Source organism: Notamacropus eugenii, chromosome 6 (genome assembly GCF_028372415.1).
Source record: "Notamacropus eugenii isolate mMacEug1 chromosome 6, mMacEug1.pri_v2, whole genome shotgun sequence".
NCBI classification, from domain to species: domain Eukaryota; kingdom Metazoa; phylum Chordata; class Mammalia; order Diprotodontia; family Macropodidae; genus Notamacropus; species Notamacropus eugenii.
Genome location: NC_092877.1, coordinates 61,983,191 through 62,002,418, shown reverse-complemented (window position 1 = coordinate 62,002,418; position 19,228 = coordinate 61,983,191). Strand labels below are relative to the sequence as shown.

The window sequence follows — 19,228 nt, the reverse complement described above, 5'->3', positions numbered from 1 at the left end:
CTACTCTGTGTGGCTAAAACAAAGCAAATTTCATCTCTTCATTAGTTGACATATAATGTCCATGTCACAGGACACCATTTCATTCTGGCTAGATCATACTGCAGTATAGTCTTTAGTTATGGGCAACTGGGTGGTACAATGTATAGAGTGATGGGCTTGGAGTCAAGACTACTCATCTTCATGAGTTCAAATCTGGCCTCAGATACTTAGTAGCTGTGTGACCCCGGCCAAGTCACTTAACCCTGTTTGCCTCAAGTTTTCTCATCTGTAAAATGAACTGGAGAAGGAAATGACAAACCACTCCAGTATCTTTGCCAAGAAAACTCCAAATGGGGTCATCAAGAGTTGGACATGACTGAAATGTCTAAACAACAACAAATCATATTTTAGAGGGACATTGGCAAATAGGAGTTTGCCAGAGTAATAATAGCACATAAGGAACAGACAAAATAATTGTTTATATTTAGCCTGGAAAAGAGAGGACCAATGACAGACAAGAGAGCTGTCGTCAAGTGTTTGCAGAGCTGCCAATTTCAAAGGGAATTGTTTGCCTGTCATTTTAGAGGGTAAAACTAGCACCATTGGGTGGAAGTTGTAGGAGGGCAGGTTTTGTTTGGGCTCAGGATGAGGAAGAGCAGCCCTACAATAGAGTAGGATGTGTTAGTATGTTCGTCCCCAACACTACAAGTATCCTGGTAGAGGCTGGATGATTACCTGGCAGCAATGTACAGAACCAGTGCTTGCATTGGCTGAGTGTTCACCTCTAAGGTCCCCTCCAACTCTCAAGATGATATGATTTTTACTTTGACTAAACTTTCAGTGTGACATAGAGGTGACTGGTTTTTTCAAAAATTATAAAGACAAAGCACAAGCCCTGAAAGATACTCCCTAGCTAGAAATGTTTCCATGATAGGAATGATATGCTGTCATTCTGTTGTCTGAGAACAGCCCAGGTACACTCAGAGTTATTCACCAAGTTGGCTTTAAGCTCCATGATGTTTTTAGCCACAGTAACTTTTAAAGTCCTAGAGGGCTTATTATCAGCATCAGTGGAGGGAGTATCCACACTAATGAAATTTCAGAATATTGGATCACTCAAGTATAAAATCTGTGCACTAAGGAAATAATATAGTAATACAGTTAGTACATGATGTATCTGTAGGAACAATTTTTTAAAATTAAGCAAAATTCATAATAAATTTCCATTACTAAATAGCTAAGAGAAATTAAGCCCATTTGATATTATCATGTTGCAGTTTAAAATGGAAGATGTGGTTTTTAAAATCAATTATTGTGTAATGTATTTGAAAGAAAAAGACAATTAAGAACAAGTCAAAAAATAAAATAAAACCATAGCAGATTGCATAATTTTATATTATAGCTTTTGGCTTTCAAAATACGGGGTAGTATAAAGTAATGGTTGACCAGATGGTGCTTTTTAGTTAGTTGTAATTGCTTAATTTTTCCTTAAATTTAATACAAAAAAGATTGATCTTTTAAATGTAATGTCACATCCTCTTAACTAATAGAAACTCATTAAATATTCTGTTTCCAGACAAACTGACGTGTTTTTGTAAAGATTCCCTGTAATCCGTTCCTTTTATGCAGGCCATCTATATTTTTTCACAAAACACATTTCCTGGCATTTATAAAAATTATCTACTTTCTTTATGTGATGACAGGCCAAGAGCTTAACCTTTCAGTGCCTACTTCAAGACAACACTTTAACTATAAAGCTGCTGATAGCTTGTCAGTCTGTACTGATGGAGGGAGTTTCCATATTAGGAGCTTCCCATTCCAGTGGAATCAGAGGTCCAGTCTCCTCTCTCCTCCAAAAAAAAAATTTACGGAGTTTTATATTAACATAATATTTAAGCATTTTTAAAAAAATGCGTGCATGTCCATTCACAGATTAGATTTAGACTTTTTTGCTTAAATGTAGCATACATGTGAATTGTATGTGTATCTTTAGTGAACATTACAGTTAAAAAAAAACCTTGTATTTTCTTTTGTCTATTGTTCCGCTGTCCACTTATTGTGAATCATCTCTGGTAATAATTGCCTGTGCATTATAACTTCTGGTTTTTGTTTTTCCAGCTGATTTCTCAGCAGCCGAATAGTAGTATAAAAAAATGTTTTAAACTGGGGAGATGATACATCCAGAAGACTTCCTTTTCTAAATTATGACAGTGGTGTGCCAAAACAAGATTTTTTTTTTTTAAGTCATTTGATTTGATTGTCAGGTGATTAGAGAAAAAAAAAATGGTTTTTTGATTTTTGTTTTTTTACTTTGATATGATTACAGTATTACTGTATTTTTTGCAATTTAATATTGATTTTTGTATGAACATTATTATCTCCACTAACTGGAATTTTGTACTTTGTAAAATTTCTGGGGAACAAATACAAGGAGCTGCAAGGCTAATTCACTGCCATTTTATAGATTAATAGAAAAGTTAAAATGATGAATCCATCTAATGGAACTAGCTGCACTTATCAAGGAAATGTTATGTTATGTTGAAATTAAATTAGTTGTAATGAAAAATATCCTATTATAGAAAAAGTTGAAATGACCATTTAGGAATCTAGAACTATGCAGTCTCAGGTGGAAGATACCCAGGAGTCATTGCAGTCATTGTAACCCCTACCTGTTTTCTACAGCGCCCCTGACAGTGGGTTATCCAGCCTGTGCTCAAGCACTTGTACTGCCTCACGAAGGAGTCCATTCCATTTGGTGATTGCTGTAATGATTAGCTAGTTTTGTGATGTTTGCTTGAAATAGTCCTAATTCTGTCTCATCTGGAGTCAAGCAAAGCATGTTTAATCTGACCTCCACAAGACAGCCTTTCAGGTACCTGAAGTTAGCAATCACACTAAGTTTCCGCTAGGTTCTCCCTTTCATGCTAACCATTCCTAGTTCCTTTTTTCAAAGATTATGTGACATCATTTACCTTTACCATCCTGGTTGTGTACCTTTTAAAATGTTACTCAGAACTGAACATGATATTCCAGATGTGGTCTGATAGAAGCATTCTATTTCTTTTTATTTTCCCTTCTCCTGTGCTTGTGCCTCAGGGAAATAGAGGTTTCTTTGTTTTTCTTACCCAGAGTGGAAATAGATTTCTCGCTCACACTTCATACTGTACACATCCAAAATCAAACTCTTCTCTCCGTCCCCAGACAAATTTGCCCCCTGCCTCTTCTCCTCCCCCCACCATCTCTCTGTCTCTCTGTAATGTCACCACCACCTTCCGGGCTTATTTTCTCATTCATCTTTTGATTCTTCTGTCTCTCAGAGCATATATTCAGTGAATCAAGTATTGCTATAGCTTACTCCATACTATTTATTATTTTTGTCCTCTCCTTGCAACTCCCACTGAAATTAATCTGGTACAAACCCTTATCTCTTCTCTCCTAGACTATTGTACTAGTTTCCTTTCTGATGTTCCTGTTTCCGCTGTCTTTTATCCAATCTGTTCTTTACAGTGATGCTCATGTGATATACCAGGAATGGTCATTAGGACTCAGAATTACTCAGTGACTCCTCGTTATGTGTTTCATGTATGAACTAATCCTAGCATTCAGAGATGCCCGTGATAGGGCTTTAACTACCTTTTCCACCTAATGTCATCCTCATGTGTGCTTTAGGCTCCTGCTAAACTGGATTTTATTCTCTTTCCTTGTCCTGCCTTTCCCCATCTGTGATCCTTTGTTCATACCATTACGCAGTACTGGAATGGACTCCTTCCTTCCCATACCAAAAAAAAAAACTAAAACAGACTCCATCTGTTGAAGTGCCTCCCTTCTTTCAGGGCCCAGCTTAGCTTTTTCCTCTTTAATAGTAGGCTTTGTCTCTTTTCTCAAATTTCTGGTAAAACTTTACATAAACCCTTCCTTTGCACTTCTTACTGCCACTTGTTTCATATTTATTATTTTTTTGAATCACATTGAATTGTAAGCCCCTTGACAGCAGGGTCTCTGTATTTGTAGATCCTCTGCACCTCATATAATGCCAGCCTTACACTTTAGGCAAGGAGTTACCAAGTGTCAAGGATCTGCCTTATGCCACTTGTCTGGCAAGTTAATGCTACTCCACTGAACTAGAGTTCATGCTGCTCTTTGGTTATTGCAGCAGAAGGCCCATCTCAGTATCTGTCTTTAGGCTAGAATTTAGACTAGCAGCTGGAGGTTGGCATTTTGATTTTTTTAAATCATCAACTGTAAGTATCCTTCTGAATTCATGGAGTCTTGCTAAAACCCTTGCATTCTTTTCTTTCAGGCAGGTAATCTACAGACTCATTTACGTCGACATTCTGGTGAGAAACCCTACATTTGTGAAATCTGTGGGAAAAGGTTAGTGTATACAAAATACATCCTTTAAATATAGGTTATATTACCTTGAAAACCAGTCTGTGAGCTTATTCCATTTAGTTTTCTTACTTGGTTCCCTAAAACAGTGTTAGATGAAAAAAATGTTAGTGAGGGGTAAGTTCCATAAGAATTCTATTAAAAATGTCATCTCCCATTATAGAGGGGCAGTGATAGATTGATCCTTCTGAACAGTGTATTTGTTTCTTTCTGTAAAATTATATAAGTGTAAGTATTTGTTTATAAGAGGCAGTGGGTCATAGGGGACAGAGAACTGGTATTAGAGCCAGGAAGACCTGGGTTCAGGTCAAGCCTTTGACACATACTAGCTTTGTGACCCTGGGCAATAACAGTTCATTCTCAGAGTTCTAGGCAATGCTTGCATTTAATTAAATTTCTATCTGTTTTGTTTTCTTTTCTTTTCTTTTCTTTTCTTATTATCATTAAATTAACTTATTTGTTTTCAGTTTTCAACAATCACTTTCATAAGTCGTAAATTTTCTCTCTCTCCCTCTCCCTTCTCACCCCAAGACAGCATTCAGTCTTACATGGGTTCTACACATACATTCTTATTAAACACATTTTCACATTAGTCATAAAATTCCATAGAAGAGTTAAAATGAATGGGAGAAACTATGAGAAAAAAACAAAACATAACACAAGAGAAAATAGTCTTATTAGAAAACCAAAAGTAGTATATCCTAACAAATTTCATTTCAATTCAGTATCCTGTTATAATAATTTATTCATAGAATCATAGGACATTAGAGATGGAATATCTAATCCAAATGTCTCATTTTAAAGATTAGGAAATAAGTCTCAAAGAAGGGAAGTGACTTGCCCAGTAAGGTTTTTTTTTTCCTATTTAAAAACATTAATTTTCATTTTTCTATTAGGAAGGACAGTCGATATAATGATAAATATTATAGCATCTGGTTCTATATCTTATGAAATTAGATAAAAAAGATTTATCAGAGCTCCGTCTGGTACTTAGTCCTTTGCCGTTTCCTCTTCACTGTACCTCACATCTTGGATTCCTGGCAGTATCTGCTTTTATTTACTTCCTTTAGATCAGGCCTGCACAACCTTCGACCTGCCAAAGGATTTTGGGCAGCCCATGAAAAATGTGGAGGATGTGGGGTGCAGGTTCTGTAGACCTGCTTTAGATCATCTCTGTTCTATTTTATTTCTGAGTATTTTGAATGTATATGAATGCATTTTAACCTGTAAAATTCTTGAAGCTCTTTTGAAAAATAATTTAATCAATATTATTATTTATAATTATTAAGAATAAAACCACTTGCATAATAATGACCAGTAGTAGGACAGGGTAAGAAATATTTATCAGGTTTTTTTAGTACCTACCTACATCAAATGCTAATTTCTTTTGTAAAAGTCAATTTTAGAATAGGTACTTTAGATGGACGATAATACTCCTGATCACACTCTGATTAAGAATTCAGTACATCCCCTCCCTCAGTGACATGCACTTATGAAGATTCATAGTAGTGTTGAAACATCCTTAATTGAATTTTCATATTCTTTTACAGATTTGCAGCCTCTGGTGATGTCCAACGTCACATTATTATTCACTCGGGAGAAAAACCACATTTGTGCGACATCTGTGGTCGAGGTAGTACCAGAATTTTCACTATTCTCTCTTAAAGATTTCTGATTAATATGCAAAGGGTCCATCTTGAGCTCATTCCTATTACATCCTCCTTTAGGGTTTAGTAACTTCAGCAATTTAAAAGAGCACAAAAAGACTCACACTGCTGATAAAGTCTTCACCTGTGATGAATGTGGGAAATCTTTTAATATGCAACGCAAATTGGTAAAACACAGAATTAGGCACACGGGTGAGCGACCGTATAGCTGTTCTGCATGTGGTAAGTACTACAGCTCTTGTCAGGCATCATATATGTACACAGTCTTTTCTCTAAGGCTTAAGTCATCATTGTAGTTTAGTAGACTGAACAGTGTATGCAGAGTGTTGTATTTGTTCTCAGTCTTTGTGATACCGGTCAAGTCACTTAACTTTTCGTTCTCAGTTTCCCATCTAGAACGTTAGAATAAAAACTGCCTCTTTCCTAGTACCGTGGACTGTTATTAGGAGTCAGTGAGATCATGTACATAAGAACTCCCCACAAATGTTACATGTTAACTCTTCCGAGGTAGCTCATCTGAAGCTGTTCTTATCTATTTAGCAGTTTGATAATAGAATGTTAGCTTCTAGTGTATATACTAATGTTTTATTTCCACCAGGTCTCTAATTTCCTAGCTTTGGAAGCAGCTGGTGGTAGATAGAGGGCTGGGCCTGGAGTCAGAAAGATCTGAGTTCAGATCCAAACTCAGACACTTCCTAGTTGTGTAATCCTGGGCAGGTCACTTCACCGCTGATTGCCTGACAGAAGGATCCACTGGATCTACTGGAAATGGCAAACCACTCTAGTATATTGCCAAGGAAACCCCATGGACAGCTATGGTCTGTGAGGTCACAAAGAGTCATGCGCTACTGAATGACAAAAGAACAACAAGTTTCCTCGTGGTGTGCGTCCTGAGAGGAAATCCCTCCACTAATGCAGATGAATATTTTCTCTACAAGTCATGGTCACAGAAGGTTACCTGGGGCCCTGAGAGGTTAATATAACAACAGTAGTGATAATATTGGTCATTTACATAGTAATTTCAGGTTGGACAGTGCTTTCTACGTGTGTGCATGCGTGCATGCCCACGCATTTGCTTTCTAATTTCCTATATGTGCACATACAGACAGTTCTTTATGTAAATGTGCGTTATGAAAATTTGACTTTACATGGAGACTTCTAAAAGAAATGCACATTCCAAAAAAAACCTGTGTTAACTTTACTGTACAGTACTGTGCTCTCTCTTGCTCTCTGCTTCTTCTCCTCACCTCAGCATTCTATGACCTTTCCCTCACCCCACCCCCAAAATAAACACCCTCTAAGTGAAAGCAGAAGAATGGACACACAGCCACTGGATGGGGGGAGGATTCACAGAAAATCTTTGCCCTGTTCCATCCACCCATGTGTCAGTCTTCTGTCTGTCTGCTCTTGGAACTGTCCCCAGCCCCCATGTGTTGCCCATCCTTTTCTGTCTGTGTCAGTGTCTGCACAACTCCCTTCACCGCCCCCACCCCAAAATGTTCTTGATTCCAGTCAAGCCCCCAGTGGCTGGGCCCAGTCCTGCGTGTTCTTCTTCCTGCTCTCACTTTTCTGTCCCTGGCCCCTACCTATCCTTGAACCCGTTGGCAGCCACTTCCCACCACAGTTCATGACCTCCTTCCTGCCTTTCTCCTCTTCCTTCCTCATATCTGTGGGCAAATTTGCATTTGTAAAAATTACCTTACATAGAAGTCTATGGAATGGCCCACTCACATAAACTGAGAACTATCTGTATATACAGTAAATCTCATTTGATTCTCATAGTACTCCTCTTAGGTAAGTGTTGTTATTGCCCAGAGTTATACAATCAGTAGTGTCAGAAATGAATTTATTAAAGGCAACTGCGTCACAATGGATAGATAGATTGAAATTGAAATCAGAAGCCCTGAGTTGGAATTCTGCCCGAGACACTTAACTAGTTCTGTGACCGCAGGCAAGTTACTCAACATTTTTCAGCCTGTTTCCTCATCTGTAAAATGAGAATTATATCATCTTCATTATAGGGTTATTATGAAGATTAAATGAGATATGTAATATGTTTTGCAGATCTTATAACTACGTAAATATTAGCTATTATAATAACTCCCTAGCCCACAGGTTCTCTGTACATGGTTGACTTTTCTCAGTACTTCTTTACAGCACATTAGCCAAATTTTCACAATGAGAAGACAGAGTACAGGTTGAAAGTAGGGCCTTTTGGCTTTTTAATTTGGTTTCCAGAACATTCTATCCCACCTTTTAATATTTAAATCTGCTTTGGAATAATCTCCTGCACAGGTTGGGGCCTCCCTTGCATTTCAGGGGCCATTGTGCCTCTTCCTCTTCCTCTGCCTTTCTGTACTGCCTTTCAGTTGTTATTCTTTTATGACCTTGTTTTCCTGCTCTTTTCCTTCTTCTAGTTCCTTCCTCTGTTTGCTTCTGTTTTCCATTCTCTGTTCCTTCTTCAAGAATGCCAAAAAAATGTTAAAATTTGCATTTGCTAATTAAACAAAATATGAAAAACACACTCCTAATTTTCTTCAGGGAAGTATTGTTCTTGTTTGTCCTTCATTCTCAAACTTTTTTCTTGAAATAAAGACAGTTTCTTAGTGTGGAAGCCTAATGAATCATCTTGATTCCATTTTATCCTTTCTCTTTTTAGGACTCTCCATTCTTTTCTCTCTGTTTATCAAGTACAAAGCTACAAATAAGCCTCTCTGTAATGACTTCTGAGAGAATCTGTTTTCCGAGCTCTCCTACTACACTCAAAATTTTCATTGAGCTTATGTATTTTTTCTTCATATTGCTTATACAGTGATTCAGCTGACACCTTCTAGAAATGAACTGTCTCACATAAAGGAATTTTCCAGCCAATTGAAACATAGCCAATTAAACACCAAAACTATGGCTATTTTAGCTACTTTTGAAAATTTTTTCTTAAGATGTAATCGATACTTTCCAACTTTCTTAAGCAGAGGATTTGGAGTGGGGAGCCAAACTAGTGATTTCTTTCAGTGTACATCCCCCCTGATGTAGAAGCTCCCTCTGGTGCAGGTCTGTAGCTCCTGTTTACTTAGAGCCTTCCAGAGCTGTCTGGGGCATGGGAAGTGAAGTGACTTGCCCAGAATCACACAAGCAGCTTATGTCAGACAGGACTTGAACCCAGGTCTTCCTGACCCTAGGCTAGTCTTCTTACCACTGACAATACATATGTCTGCTTCTGAGACGAAGGATGCTGAACAAAAGGCAGCCTTCCCTTGACAGCTGAGGAGCTTTTATAGAACTGCCCATCCCTGCATTGTATGGCTTCAGGTGACTCGGCTTTGGGGGGTTTGTCATTCCTCTTCCATCTGTCAGTAGCCCCCTCTTTCTCATTTGCCGTTTCTAATCATATATGGACTGAGAAGTTAGGGATCCAAAAATAAGACTAAATATGTACTGAATGAATAAAATTCATGAGTTTTAGAACATAAATTTTGTGACATCTGTTTTAGCACATCAGATTCTTTTTCTTTCTCTTTTTTACATATTTTATGCTCTTGACTCTTTTGTATAATTGAGATTGACTAATAAGCAGCCTCCCAGATAAAGGAGGTTTTATCCATATTAGACATACTGAAAGTTGCGCTACTCAGTGCAAAGAACATTTTACCATGAGACACCCCAACTTCTCGTGGCAGTCCTGCCACTACTTTATTGTTTTGCCTTGGGCAAGTCACTTTTCTTTACATTTTCTGCATCTGGAAAAGCATGGGGAATGTTTGGAGACAGCAGACCAGTTTGTTTGGAGTATAGCATAGTCCAGAAGATAACAGCACGAGGTGTGACTGAGAAGTTATCATAGGGCCTGATTGTGGAAGGCCTTCACCCACAATCTGAATTTTACTCAGTAAAGAAATAGGGATCTTTGAAGGCTTTTCTTTTCCTTAAGATACATGACCCTGGGCAAGTCACTGTTAACCTCTCTGCCTCATTTTCTTCATCTGTAAAATGGGGATTATGATGGCACCTACTGCCTCCGAGGGTGTTTGTGAGGATCATACTTGTAAGGTACTCTGCAAAACTTTAAGGCACCATATAAGTGCTGACTGTTATTGTTATTGTTGTTCAGAGCGTAACGACCTGTTTTAGGTAGGTCATCTGGCATTAGTGGGAGGGCTGGATTTGGAAGGGAAGAAAAGGTAGGCAAGGAGGACTGGTTCAAAAGGACTGTTTCCCATAATGGTCCAGGCTATTTACTCATATGTGACTCTGTGCTAGGACAGCCATGCCTTCTTACCAAACACCTCTCAGGACCACTCTCCAGGGCAGCCCCCTGGCCTTGATGGCCCATCAGTGAGACTTCATAAGTAGTGGAATTGTGCAGCCACAAAGACTAGTCCAAACCAGTCACTGCACATGAGTAAAAATTCATATCAACTGGTGAAAAGAGAGGAGTTTTCCCCTCTTAAACATAAGACATTTGCTCTAGAGAGTTTTATTTCCTGCTTCATAGACTCTGATAGGATTCCATGACATGGTATGGTAGAGTGAAAAGAGCACCAAGCTGGGGGTTCTGGCTGTCTCCTGCCACTGTGTGCTCATCTGTAAAAGGGGAGAACACTACTTGTATTCTACTTAGTCGAAAAGACTATTGAGAGGAAGAAAGTGTTTTATAAACTTTACGTACTATATGAATGTGAGTTATTACTGGGAAATGTGTTTACAAGTTAAATCTTTCCAATAATCATTTTTTCTTTTTTTTAAAAAAATTTCTTCTGTCCTAATTTTAGGGAAAAGCTTTGGCGAATCAGGTGACCTACGCAGGCATGTCCGAACTCATACTGGAGAAAAGCCATATACATGTGAAATTTGTAGCAAATGCTTCTCTCGCTCTGCTGTGCTTCGTCGACATAAAAAAATGCACTGTAAGGCCAACGCTGAGAGTCCAACAGCACATGATGAGTTTGCGCAAGCTGATGAAATATCTGATCTTGAAAAGTCTCAGAGCTCAGACTCCTTTTCCCAAGATATGTCCATTGCTTTGTTGCCTGGATCTGTGAAGCTTCCTGTTCATCCAGTGGGGAATTCTTCAATGGAATTTGATGACAGTTCATCAGGTTCCTACTGCAAGTTAAGATCCATGATTCAACAAAATGAAGTTACTGACCAGGAGAAATTGAGTCTTGATGCTGCTAAACTCCCCAAACATCAGCTGCAACAGACACCTCATCAGTCTTATGCTTTCCCAGAGGTAGTTGCCTCAGCTGCAGAAGAGCCTCTGCAGTCAGATAGTATGTCCATGATTCGTTCATCTATGGCAGCTCTCGACAATCATTGTAACGATACACTGAGCAACCGGTCATCATCTGCCTCTTACAGGAGCTCTGATGGACCTTTTTTTTCCAGTATGACTCTTTGGGGCTTAGCTATGAAGACTTTACAAAATGAAAATGAGTTAGATCAGTAACACGTTATATTAGTAATTCTCATTCAACTTGGAACTTGCCAGACTGGGATTGCAACCAGATTTTTGAACCACTTTTCACTTTGCTGGCCCCATTCTGACTACTGTAAGAGAAAATGACCAATTCCCTTGGGAGTAGAGAGAAGGCAAGTTATAACATCAGCCTTGGCCTGTCATTAGGGCAAAGCCCAGATCACAGTCACAGACCATATCTGGATGGGAGCTTAGAAGTCCTCCATTCCATTTTATAAATAAGGCAATTGAGATAGTCTTTCCGTTCCCACCTCCTTCTCTCCCTGCCCCCAAAGAAAGGACATGACCATGATCTCATAGTTAGAGCCTAAATGTTAGGTATGGAAAAAGATTTCAGAGATCTTCTCCAGTGCTCTTATTTTACAGAAGAGGAAGACGAAGGTCAGAGAGGGCAGAACAACTTGCCCAGAGCCTTTTCGGCCCAGTTTGCCCAACTACCAATCCAGTTGTCTTTTCACTACCCTACGTTTGCAGATAATAGCTTGAGTCAGAAAAGCCAGAAGGTTTATAAACAAATGGTTTACATGATATTCAAAACATTTAGGTAATATGTTACTACACACCTGATGATAACTACTGTGCATTTTTTCCCCAGTTGGTAAAAATTGTGTATCCAAAATTTTATTTTTGCATTTGTAAAATTAAGACTTGTATTTTTAGCATTTTTATATACATATGTATTTTTTAAAAGCCTAAATATTTTGCACAAAGATTTTATTTGTATATGTAACTCATATTATAATTTAATTTAATAAATGGAAACTACCTTTCTATATGGTAGAATATAATACAACATATATATATGTATATATATGTATGGTTTTTTTTCCCAGTTCAACAAATATTAAGTGCTTACTATGTCTTAAGTCACTTATAGGTGTTTGTATACTGTGACAGATAAAGCAGAGGCCCTGCTCTCAAGAACTTTATAGTCTAATGGGATGGGGTTCAGGATATGTACACAAATAACTGAAAAAAGGGAGAATGAAATAAATGCCAGAAGTTTAGGCAAAGGAGTATGAGAAATTTGAGGAAAGAGCATTTTCACCTTTTGTGGAGAGCGGGGGCGGGGGGGGGGGGGGGAGGGCGGTGTGGAATCCGAGCTGGGTCTTAAAGAGAGGGGCTCCCACAGTTGGAGAATTTGGGCAGAGCGTTGTCCATTTCAGGTATGGAGCATGGCCTGAGCAGTCATGGCAGCAGAAAAAAATGAGATAAGAACAAGAAGCAAAAATTAGCTCAGTTGACCTGGAATGTAAAATGCATGGAGAGGAGTAAAAGATAAGACCAGACAGGGAAAGATTGGAGCCAGATTTTAGAAGCCTTTTAATATCATAAATCAGGAGTTTCTACTTTATTTGTGGGCATTGGGGAGCAACTGAAGAATTTTGTGTAGAGCAGCATTGGCTTTACCATAGTGATGCTTTAGGAGGACTACTTGGAGAGTGGTATAAACCAGTGGTGTCAAACTCAAGTAGAAACAGGGGCCACTGAACCATACATAAGGATCCTTGTGGACGACATATTGAATTGGTTTTAAAATGTAATGTTGTCTGTGGTTTTTTGTATTTTTATTTGGTTAAATGTTTCCCAGTTACTCAATTTTAATCAGGTTCAGGCCATACTCAGGAGTGGGGCCTCATACAACCAGGGCCTCATGTTGTTACATATCTGATGTAGCAGGCGGATTGGGAGGAAATCGATTGGAGACATGGAGAAAAGAAATCCAAAAATAACAGGAAACATGGAGAAAAATCCAAAGGCAAATTGACCCATCTAGAGATAATAAGATTGATTTATAAAGAGTTTGGTTTAGGTCAAGGATTTATAACCTTGGAGTCCATTACTTTAATGTATATGTATCGTATAGTATATATATGACTTTCACCATAATTGGTTTCCTTTGTAATCCTCTATATTTTCTGAATTTAAAAACTTTATTTTGAGAAACAGTTCATGCTAGGGCAAAGGTCCCAGTTCCCTGTGGCTTCCTTTCTCTAAAAAGCTAGAAAGCTTTTAAAAAAAAAATACAGATTGTAAGTGAAATTCATAAAATTTTTGAGACTCTGGACAATCAGTATTGATTGCCAGTCTAAGAAGCCAGTTTTCTAGCCTGTTGAATTTGGTGTAATCAGTTATCTACAAGTCACCCTGACCACCCCACCTCCATCACTCTATAACAAAAACACCAACTTAGTATCCAGTAAAGAGTGTCTAGTTTTTAAAAATCCAAATAACCAGTAAGCAAAATTCAAAATAGCATTGAAGTACTTGACAATGAGCTATGCCACCCTTTGCATATGTCAGTAAAACAGAAAGGAAAAACAGATAATAGTACAAATTTACTCATGTTCCATTGATTTCTCTGAGAAGCAATAATTTAGTTCTTCTTAGCTGGCCTCTTAATATGCCAAGAATGGAACCAAGGAAAAGGCCCTGTGAGCTACTACAAGGGTTGGAGCAGGTCTGCTGGAAAGTGTCCTCCCTTTGTCGCTGCCACTGCTACTGTTTTCAACTTGATCTCTCTAGAGAAAGTTAAAAACTGGCACTGGAGTGGAAAACTTCATCCTCTAGTTCATTCCTGTAATAACTTGGAGCCTTCCTTACCTAGGAAGAAATACCATTCACTTCATTGTTAGTGACATGTTTGCTGGCAAGGCATTCAACCCAAGCATTGCCAGAGTGACTATTCCAATAGTAAGCCCAAGATGGTTGTTCCTCTAGAAGAAGTAATGTTTTTTCAGAGCTTTGCAATTCAATGGAATCTATTCTAGAGCTATTCTGTATTAATAATAACTGACATTTATATGATTCTTTCTGATTTACAATGTGCATTAATACATTTTCTCATTTAATCCTCTTAAGTGAACCCTGTGAAGTAGTATTGTACCCATTTTACATATGAAACAAATATTTTTAATTGTTATTTTATTTGTTTTCAGTGTTCGACAATCACTTCCATATAGCTTAGATTTTTTGCCACTCCCTCCCCTTCATTCCCCACTCCCTCCTTACTCCCTCCGAGTTGGCATACAATCTTATATAGGTTCTACATGTACATTCCTATTAAATGCATGTTGCATAGAGGAATTAAAATTCCAAATGAATGGAAGAACCCAGAAAACAAAACATAATACAAAAGAAAATGGTCTATTTCCATCTGTGATCCAATTCCATAGTTCTTTCTCTGGATGTGGAAGGCGTTTTGCCTCAAGAGTCCACTGGAAATTTTTTAAGTCCATGCATTTCAGAAAAATTCCTCACATACTGGTTGTTGCTGTGTACAAAGGCCTCCTGGTTCTACTCCTTTCACTCAGCATCAGTTCATATAAGTATTTCCAGGCTTCTCTGAAGTCTTCCTATTCATCATTTCTCATAGCACAATAGTATTCCATTACATTCATATACCACAACTTGTTCAACCATTCCCCAATTGATGGACATCCCCTTGATTTCCACTGTCGGAGCACCACAAAGAGAGCTGCTATGAATATTTTTGTGCATGTGAGACCCTTTCTCATTTCTATGAATTCTTTGGGATAGAGTCCTAGAAGCAATATTGCTAGATCAAAGGTATGCACATTTTTGTAACCCTTTGGGCATAGTTCCAAATTGCTCTCCAGAATGATTGGATCAGCTTACAATCCCACCAACAATGAATTAGTGTTCCAACTCTCCCACATCTTCTCCAACATTTATCAACTTCCTGCTTTGTCATGTTAGCCAGTCTGATAGGTGTGATGTGGTACCTCAGAGTTGTTTTGATTTGCATCTGTCTAATCAATAGTGATTTAGAGCATTTTTTCATATGATCATAGATAGTTTTAATTTCTTCCACTGAAAATTCCCTGTTTATATCCTTTGACCATTTATCAATTGGGGAATGACTTATATTCTTGTACATTTGACTCGGTTCTCTATATATTTTAGAAATAAGGACTTTATCATAGACACTAGTTGCAAAAATTCTTTCCCAGTTTTCTGTTTTCCTCCTAATCTTGGTTGCATTGAGTTTGTGCAAAAACTTTTTGTTTTAATGTAATCAAAATTATTCATTTTGCACTTCATAATGTTCTCTATCTCTTGTTGGGTCATAAATTTCTTCATTTTCCATAAATCTGACAAATACACTATTCCTTGCTCCCCTAATTTGGTTATAGTATCAATCTTTATACCTAGATCATGTATCCATTTGGACTTTATTCTTGTGTAAGGTGTCAGGCATTGATCTATGCCCAGTTTCCTCCACACTGTTATCCAGTTTTCCTAGCCATTTTAGCCAAACATTGAGTTCTTGTCCCAGAAGCTGGGGTTCTTGGGCTTATCAAAAAGTTGATTGCTATATTCATTTACTACTGTGTCTTGAATACCTAACCTAATCCACCAGTCTGCCTCTCTGTTTCTTAGCCAGTAGCAAGTGGTTTTGATAATTGCTGCTTTATAATACAATTTGAGATCTGATAGAGCGAGGCCACCTTCCCTAGCATTTATTTTCATTAGTTACCTTGATATTCTGGACCTTTTGTTCTTTCAGATTAATTTTGATATTATTTTTTCTAGCTCTAGGAAAATTATCTGGTAGACTGATTGATATTGCACTGAATAAGTAAATTAATTTAGATAGAATTGTCATTTTTATTATATTAGCTCAGCCTACCCACGAGCAACTGATGTTTTTCCATTTACTTAGATATGATTTTATTTGTGAGAAAAGGGTTTTGTAATTGTGTTCATTTAGTCCCTGGGTTTGTTTTGGCTAGTAGACTCTCAGATATTTTAAAGTGTCTACCATAGCTTTAAATGGGATTTCTCTTTCTATCTCTTGCTATTAGGCTTTGTTAGTAATATATAGAAATGCAGATAATTTATGTGGGTTTATTTTGTAACCTGCAATTTTGCCAAAGTTGTTTATTATTTCAAGTAGTTTTTTTTTACTTGATTCTCTGGGATTCTCTAAGTATATCATCATATCATCTGCAAAGAGTGATAACTTAGTTTCTTCTTTGCCTATTCTAATTCTTCAATTTCTTTTTGTTCTCTTTTTGCTGCAGCTAGCATTTCTTATACCATATTGAATAACAGTGGTGATAATGGACATCCATGTTTCACCCCCTGATCTTATTGGAAATGTATCTAGCTTGTCCCCATTGCATATAATGCTTGCTGATGATTTTAGGTAGATACTTATTATTATTTTATGGAAAGTTACATTTATTCTTATGCTTTTCAGTGTTTTCAATAGGAATGGGTGTTGTATTTTGTCAGAAGCTTTTTCTGCGTCTATTGAGGTAGTCATGTGGATTCTGTTAGTTTTGTTGTTGATATGATCAATAATGCTAATAGTTTTTCTAACATTGAACCAGCCCTGCATTCCTGGTATAAATCCTACCTGATCATAATGTATTATTCTCATGATAAGTTACTGTATTCTTTTTGCTAATATTTAAAGTTTTTGCATCTATATTCATTAGAGAAATTGGTTTATAATTTTCTTTCTCTGTTTTGGCTTTTCCTGGTTTAGGTATCAGACCCATATTTGTATCATAAAAAGAATTTGGTAGGACTCCTTCCTTGGCAATTTTCCCAAATAGTCTAACTGTTCTTTAAATGTTTGATAGAATTCACTTGTAAGTCCATGTGACCCTGGAGATTTTTTCCTAGGGAGTTCATTGATGGCTTGTTCAATTTCTTTTTCTGAAATGGGGTTATTTAAGTACTCAACTTCCTCTTCTGTTAATCTGGGCAACTTATATTTTTTAAAATAATCATCTATCTCATTTGGATTGTCAAATTTATGGGCATACAGTTGAGCAAAGTAATCTGGGCAATTTATATTTTTTAAAATCATCATCCATCTCATTTGGATTGTCAGATTTATGGGCATACAGTTGAGCAAAGTTTTCCTCCTCATTGGAGATTAGTTCACCCTTTTCATTTTTGATATTGGTAATTTGATTTTCTTCCGTCCTTTTTCTAATCAAATTGACCAAAGGCTTATCAATTTTATTTTTTCATAAAACCAACTCTTAGTTTTATTTGTTAGTTCAATAGTTTTCTTAATTTCAATTTTATTAATCTCTCCTTTGGTTTTCAGTATTTCTAATTTGGTATTTACTTGGGGATTTTCAATTTGTTCTTTTTCTAACTTTTTCAGCTGCATGCTCAATTCATTGATCTCCTCTTTTCTCTATTTTATTCATGTAGACATTCAAAAGACATAAAACTTCCCCTAAGAACTGCTTTTGCAGTGTCCCATAAGATTTCATAGGTTGTCTCATTATTGTCATTGTCTTGAATGAAATTGTTGATTGTTTCTATAATTTGTTGTTTAACCCACTCATTCTTTAGGATTAGATTGTTTAGTTTCCAATTAGTTTTTGGTTTATATTTCCATGACCTTTGGTTATATGTACATTATTGCATTATGATCCGAGAAGGATGCATTGATTATCTCTGTCTTTCTGCACTGGATTGTGAGGTTTTTATGGCCTAGTACATGGTCAGTTTTTGTATATGTGCCATGTACCGCTGAGAAAAGGTATATTCTTTTCTATCCCCATTTACTTTTCTCTAGAGATCTATCATATCTACCTTATCCAGAGTTTTATTCACCTCCTTAACTTCTTTCTTGTTTATTTTGAGGTTAGATTTATCAATTCCCTCTGTCTATGTATATCCCTTTTATATTTCATAGTAAATATACAATTCTCAAGATTAACAAGTATCATCTTCCCTTATAGGGATGTAAACAGTTTGCACATATTGAGTAACAAGTTTGTTTTTTTTCCCCCTGTTTGCCTTTTTATGCCTCTCTTGAGACCCACCTGTAAAGATCAAATTTTCTATTGAGTCCTTCACTTTGCATCAGGAAGGTCTGGAAATCCCTTATTTCATTGAATGTACTTCTCCTTGCCTGAAATATTATGCTCGACCTTGCTGGGTAATTCTTGGTTGTAGTCCCAACTCCTTTGCCTTATGGAATATTGTATTCCAATTCCTTCAGTCTTTTAATGTAGAAGCTGCAAGGTCCTATGTGATCTTGACTGTAGCTCTTCAATATTTGAATTGTTTCTTTCTGGCTGCCTACAGTATTTTCTCCTTCACTTTATAGTTCTGGAATTTGGCAACAATATTCCTCGGTGTTTTTAGTTTGGGGTCCCTTTCAGGAGGTGAACGGTGGATTCTTTTGATGACTATTTTGCCCTCTAGTTCTAGGACTTGTGGGCAATTTTCCTTTATGATTTTCTTAGATGATATTGTCCAGGCTCTTTTTTTCGTCATGGCTTTTTTCCTCCTGGATCTATTTTCTAGGTCATTTGTTTTTCTAATTAGATATTTTACATTTTCTTCTATCTTTTCATTCTTTAGATTCTGTTTGACTGATTCTTGATGTCTCATAGATTCATTAGCTTCTACTTGCCTGATTCTAATTTTTATCAAATTGTTTCTTTCAGGTAACTTTTGTGTCTACTTTTCCATCTGTCCAGTTGTTCCTTTTAAGGAGTTATTTTCTCCAGTTAGGTTTTGTACTTCCTTTTCTAGTTGTCCAATTGTCCTTTTAAATTCTTCTGTGATTTCTTTTTTTCGTATTTTTAAAGTTATTGGTCAGTTTTTCTTCTGTTTCTCTAATTTGACTTTTAAAATTCTTCCTGAGCTCTTCCAAGAAGGCTCTTTGTGCTTCAGACCAGTTTATATTCCCTTCTGAAGTTTCAGGTGAGAG

At 37.1% G+C, this 19,228-nt stretch overlaps 1 protein-coding gene across 4 annotated transcripts in view; it reads left to right on the top strand.

The window, feature by feature from the left end:
• The window catches only part of ZBTB49 (zinc finger and BTB domain containing 49), a 35,604-nt gene extending 23,296 nt beyond the window's left edge, over nucleotides 1-12,308 (top strand). For 3 of the 4 annotated variants that reach the window (XM_072620213.1, XM_072620215.1, XM_072620214.1), the window contains 4 exons: nucleotides 4,280-4,353; nucleotides 5,919-6,001; nucleotides 6,096-6,257; nucleotides 10,805-12,308. In XM_072620213.1, coding sequence (XP_072476314.1) covers nucleotides 4,280-4,353; nucleotides 5,919-6,001; nucleotides 6,096-6,257; nucleotides 10,805-11,481 — 996 coding nt within the window. In that variant the 3' untranslated portion in view covers nucleotides 11,482-12,308. The remainder of the gene's footprint in view (nucleotides 1-4,279; nucleotides 4,354-5,918; nucleotides 6,002-6,095; nucleotides 6,258-10,804) is intronic. The other variant, XM_072620216.1, reaches the window with a different exon arrangement.
• Nucleotides 12,309-19,228: the final 6,920 nt, after the last annotated feature.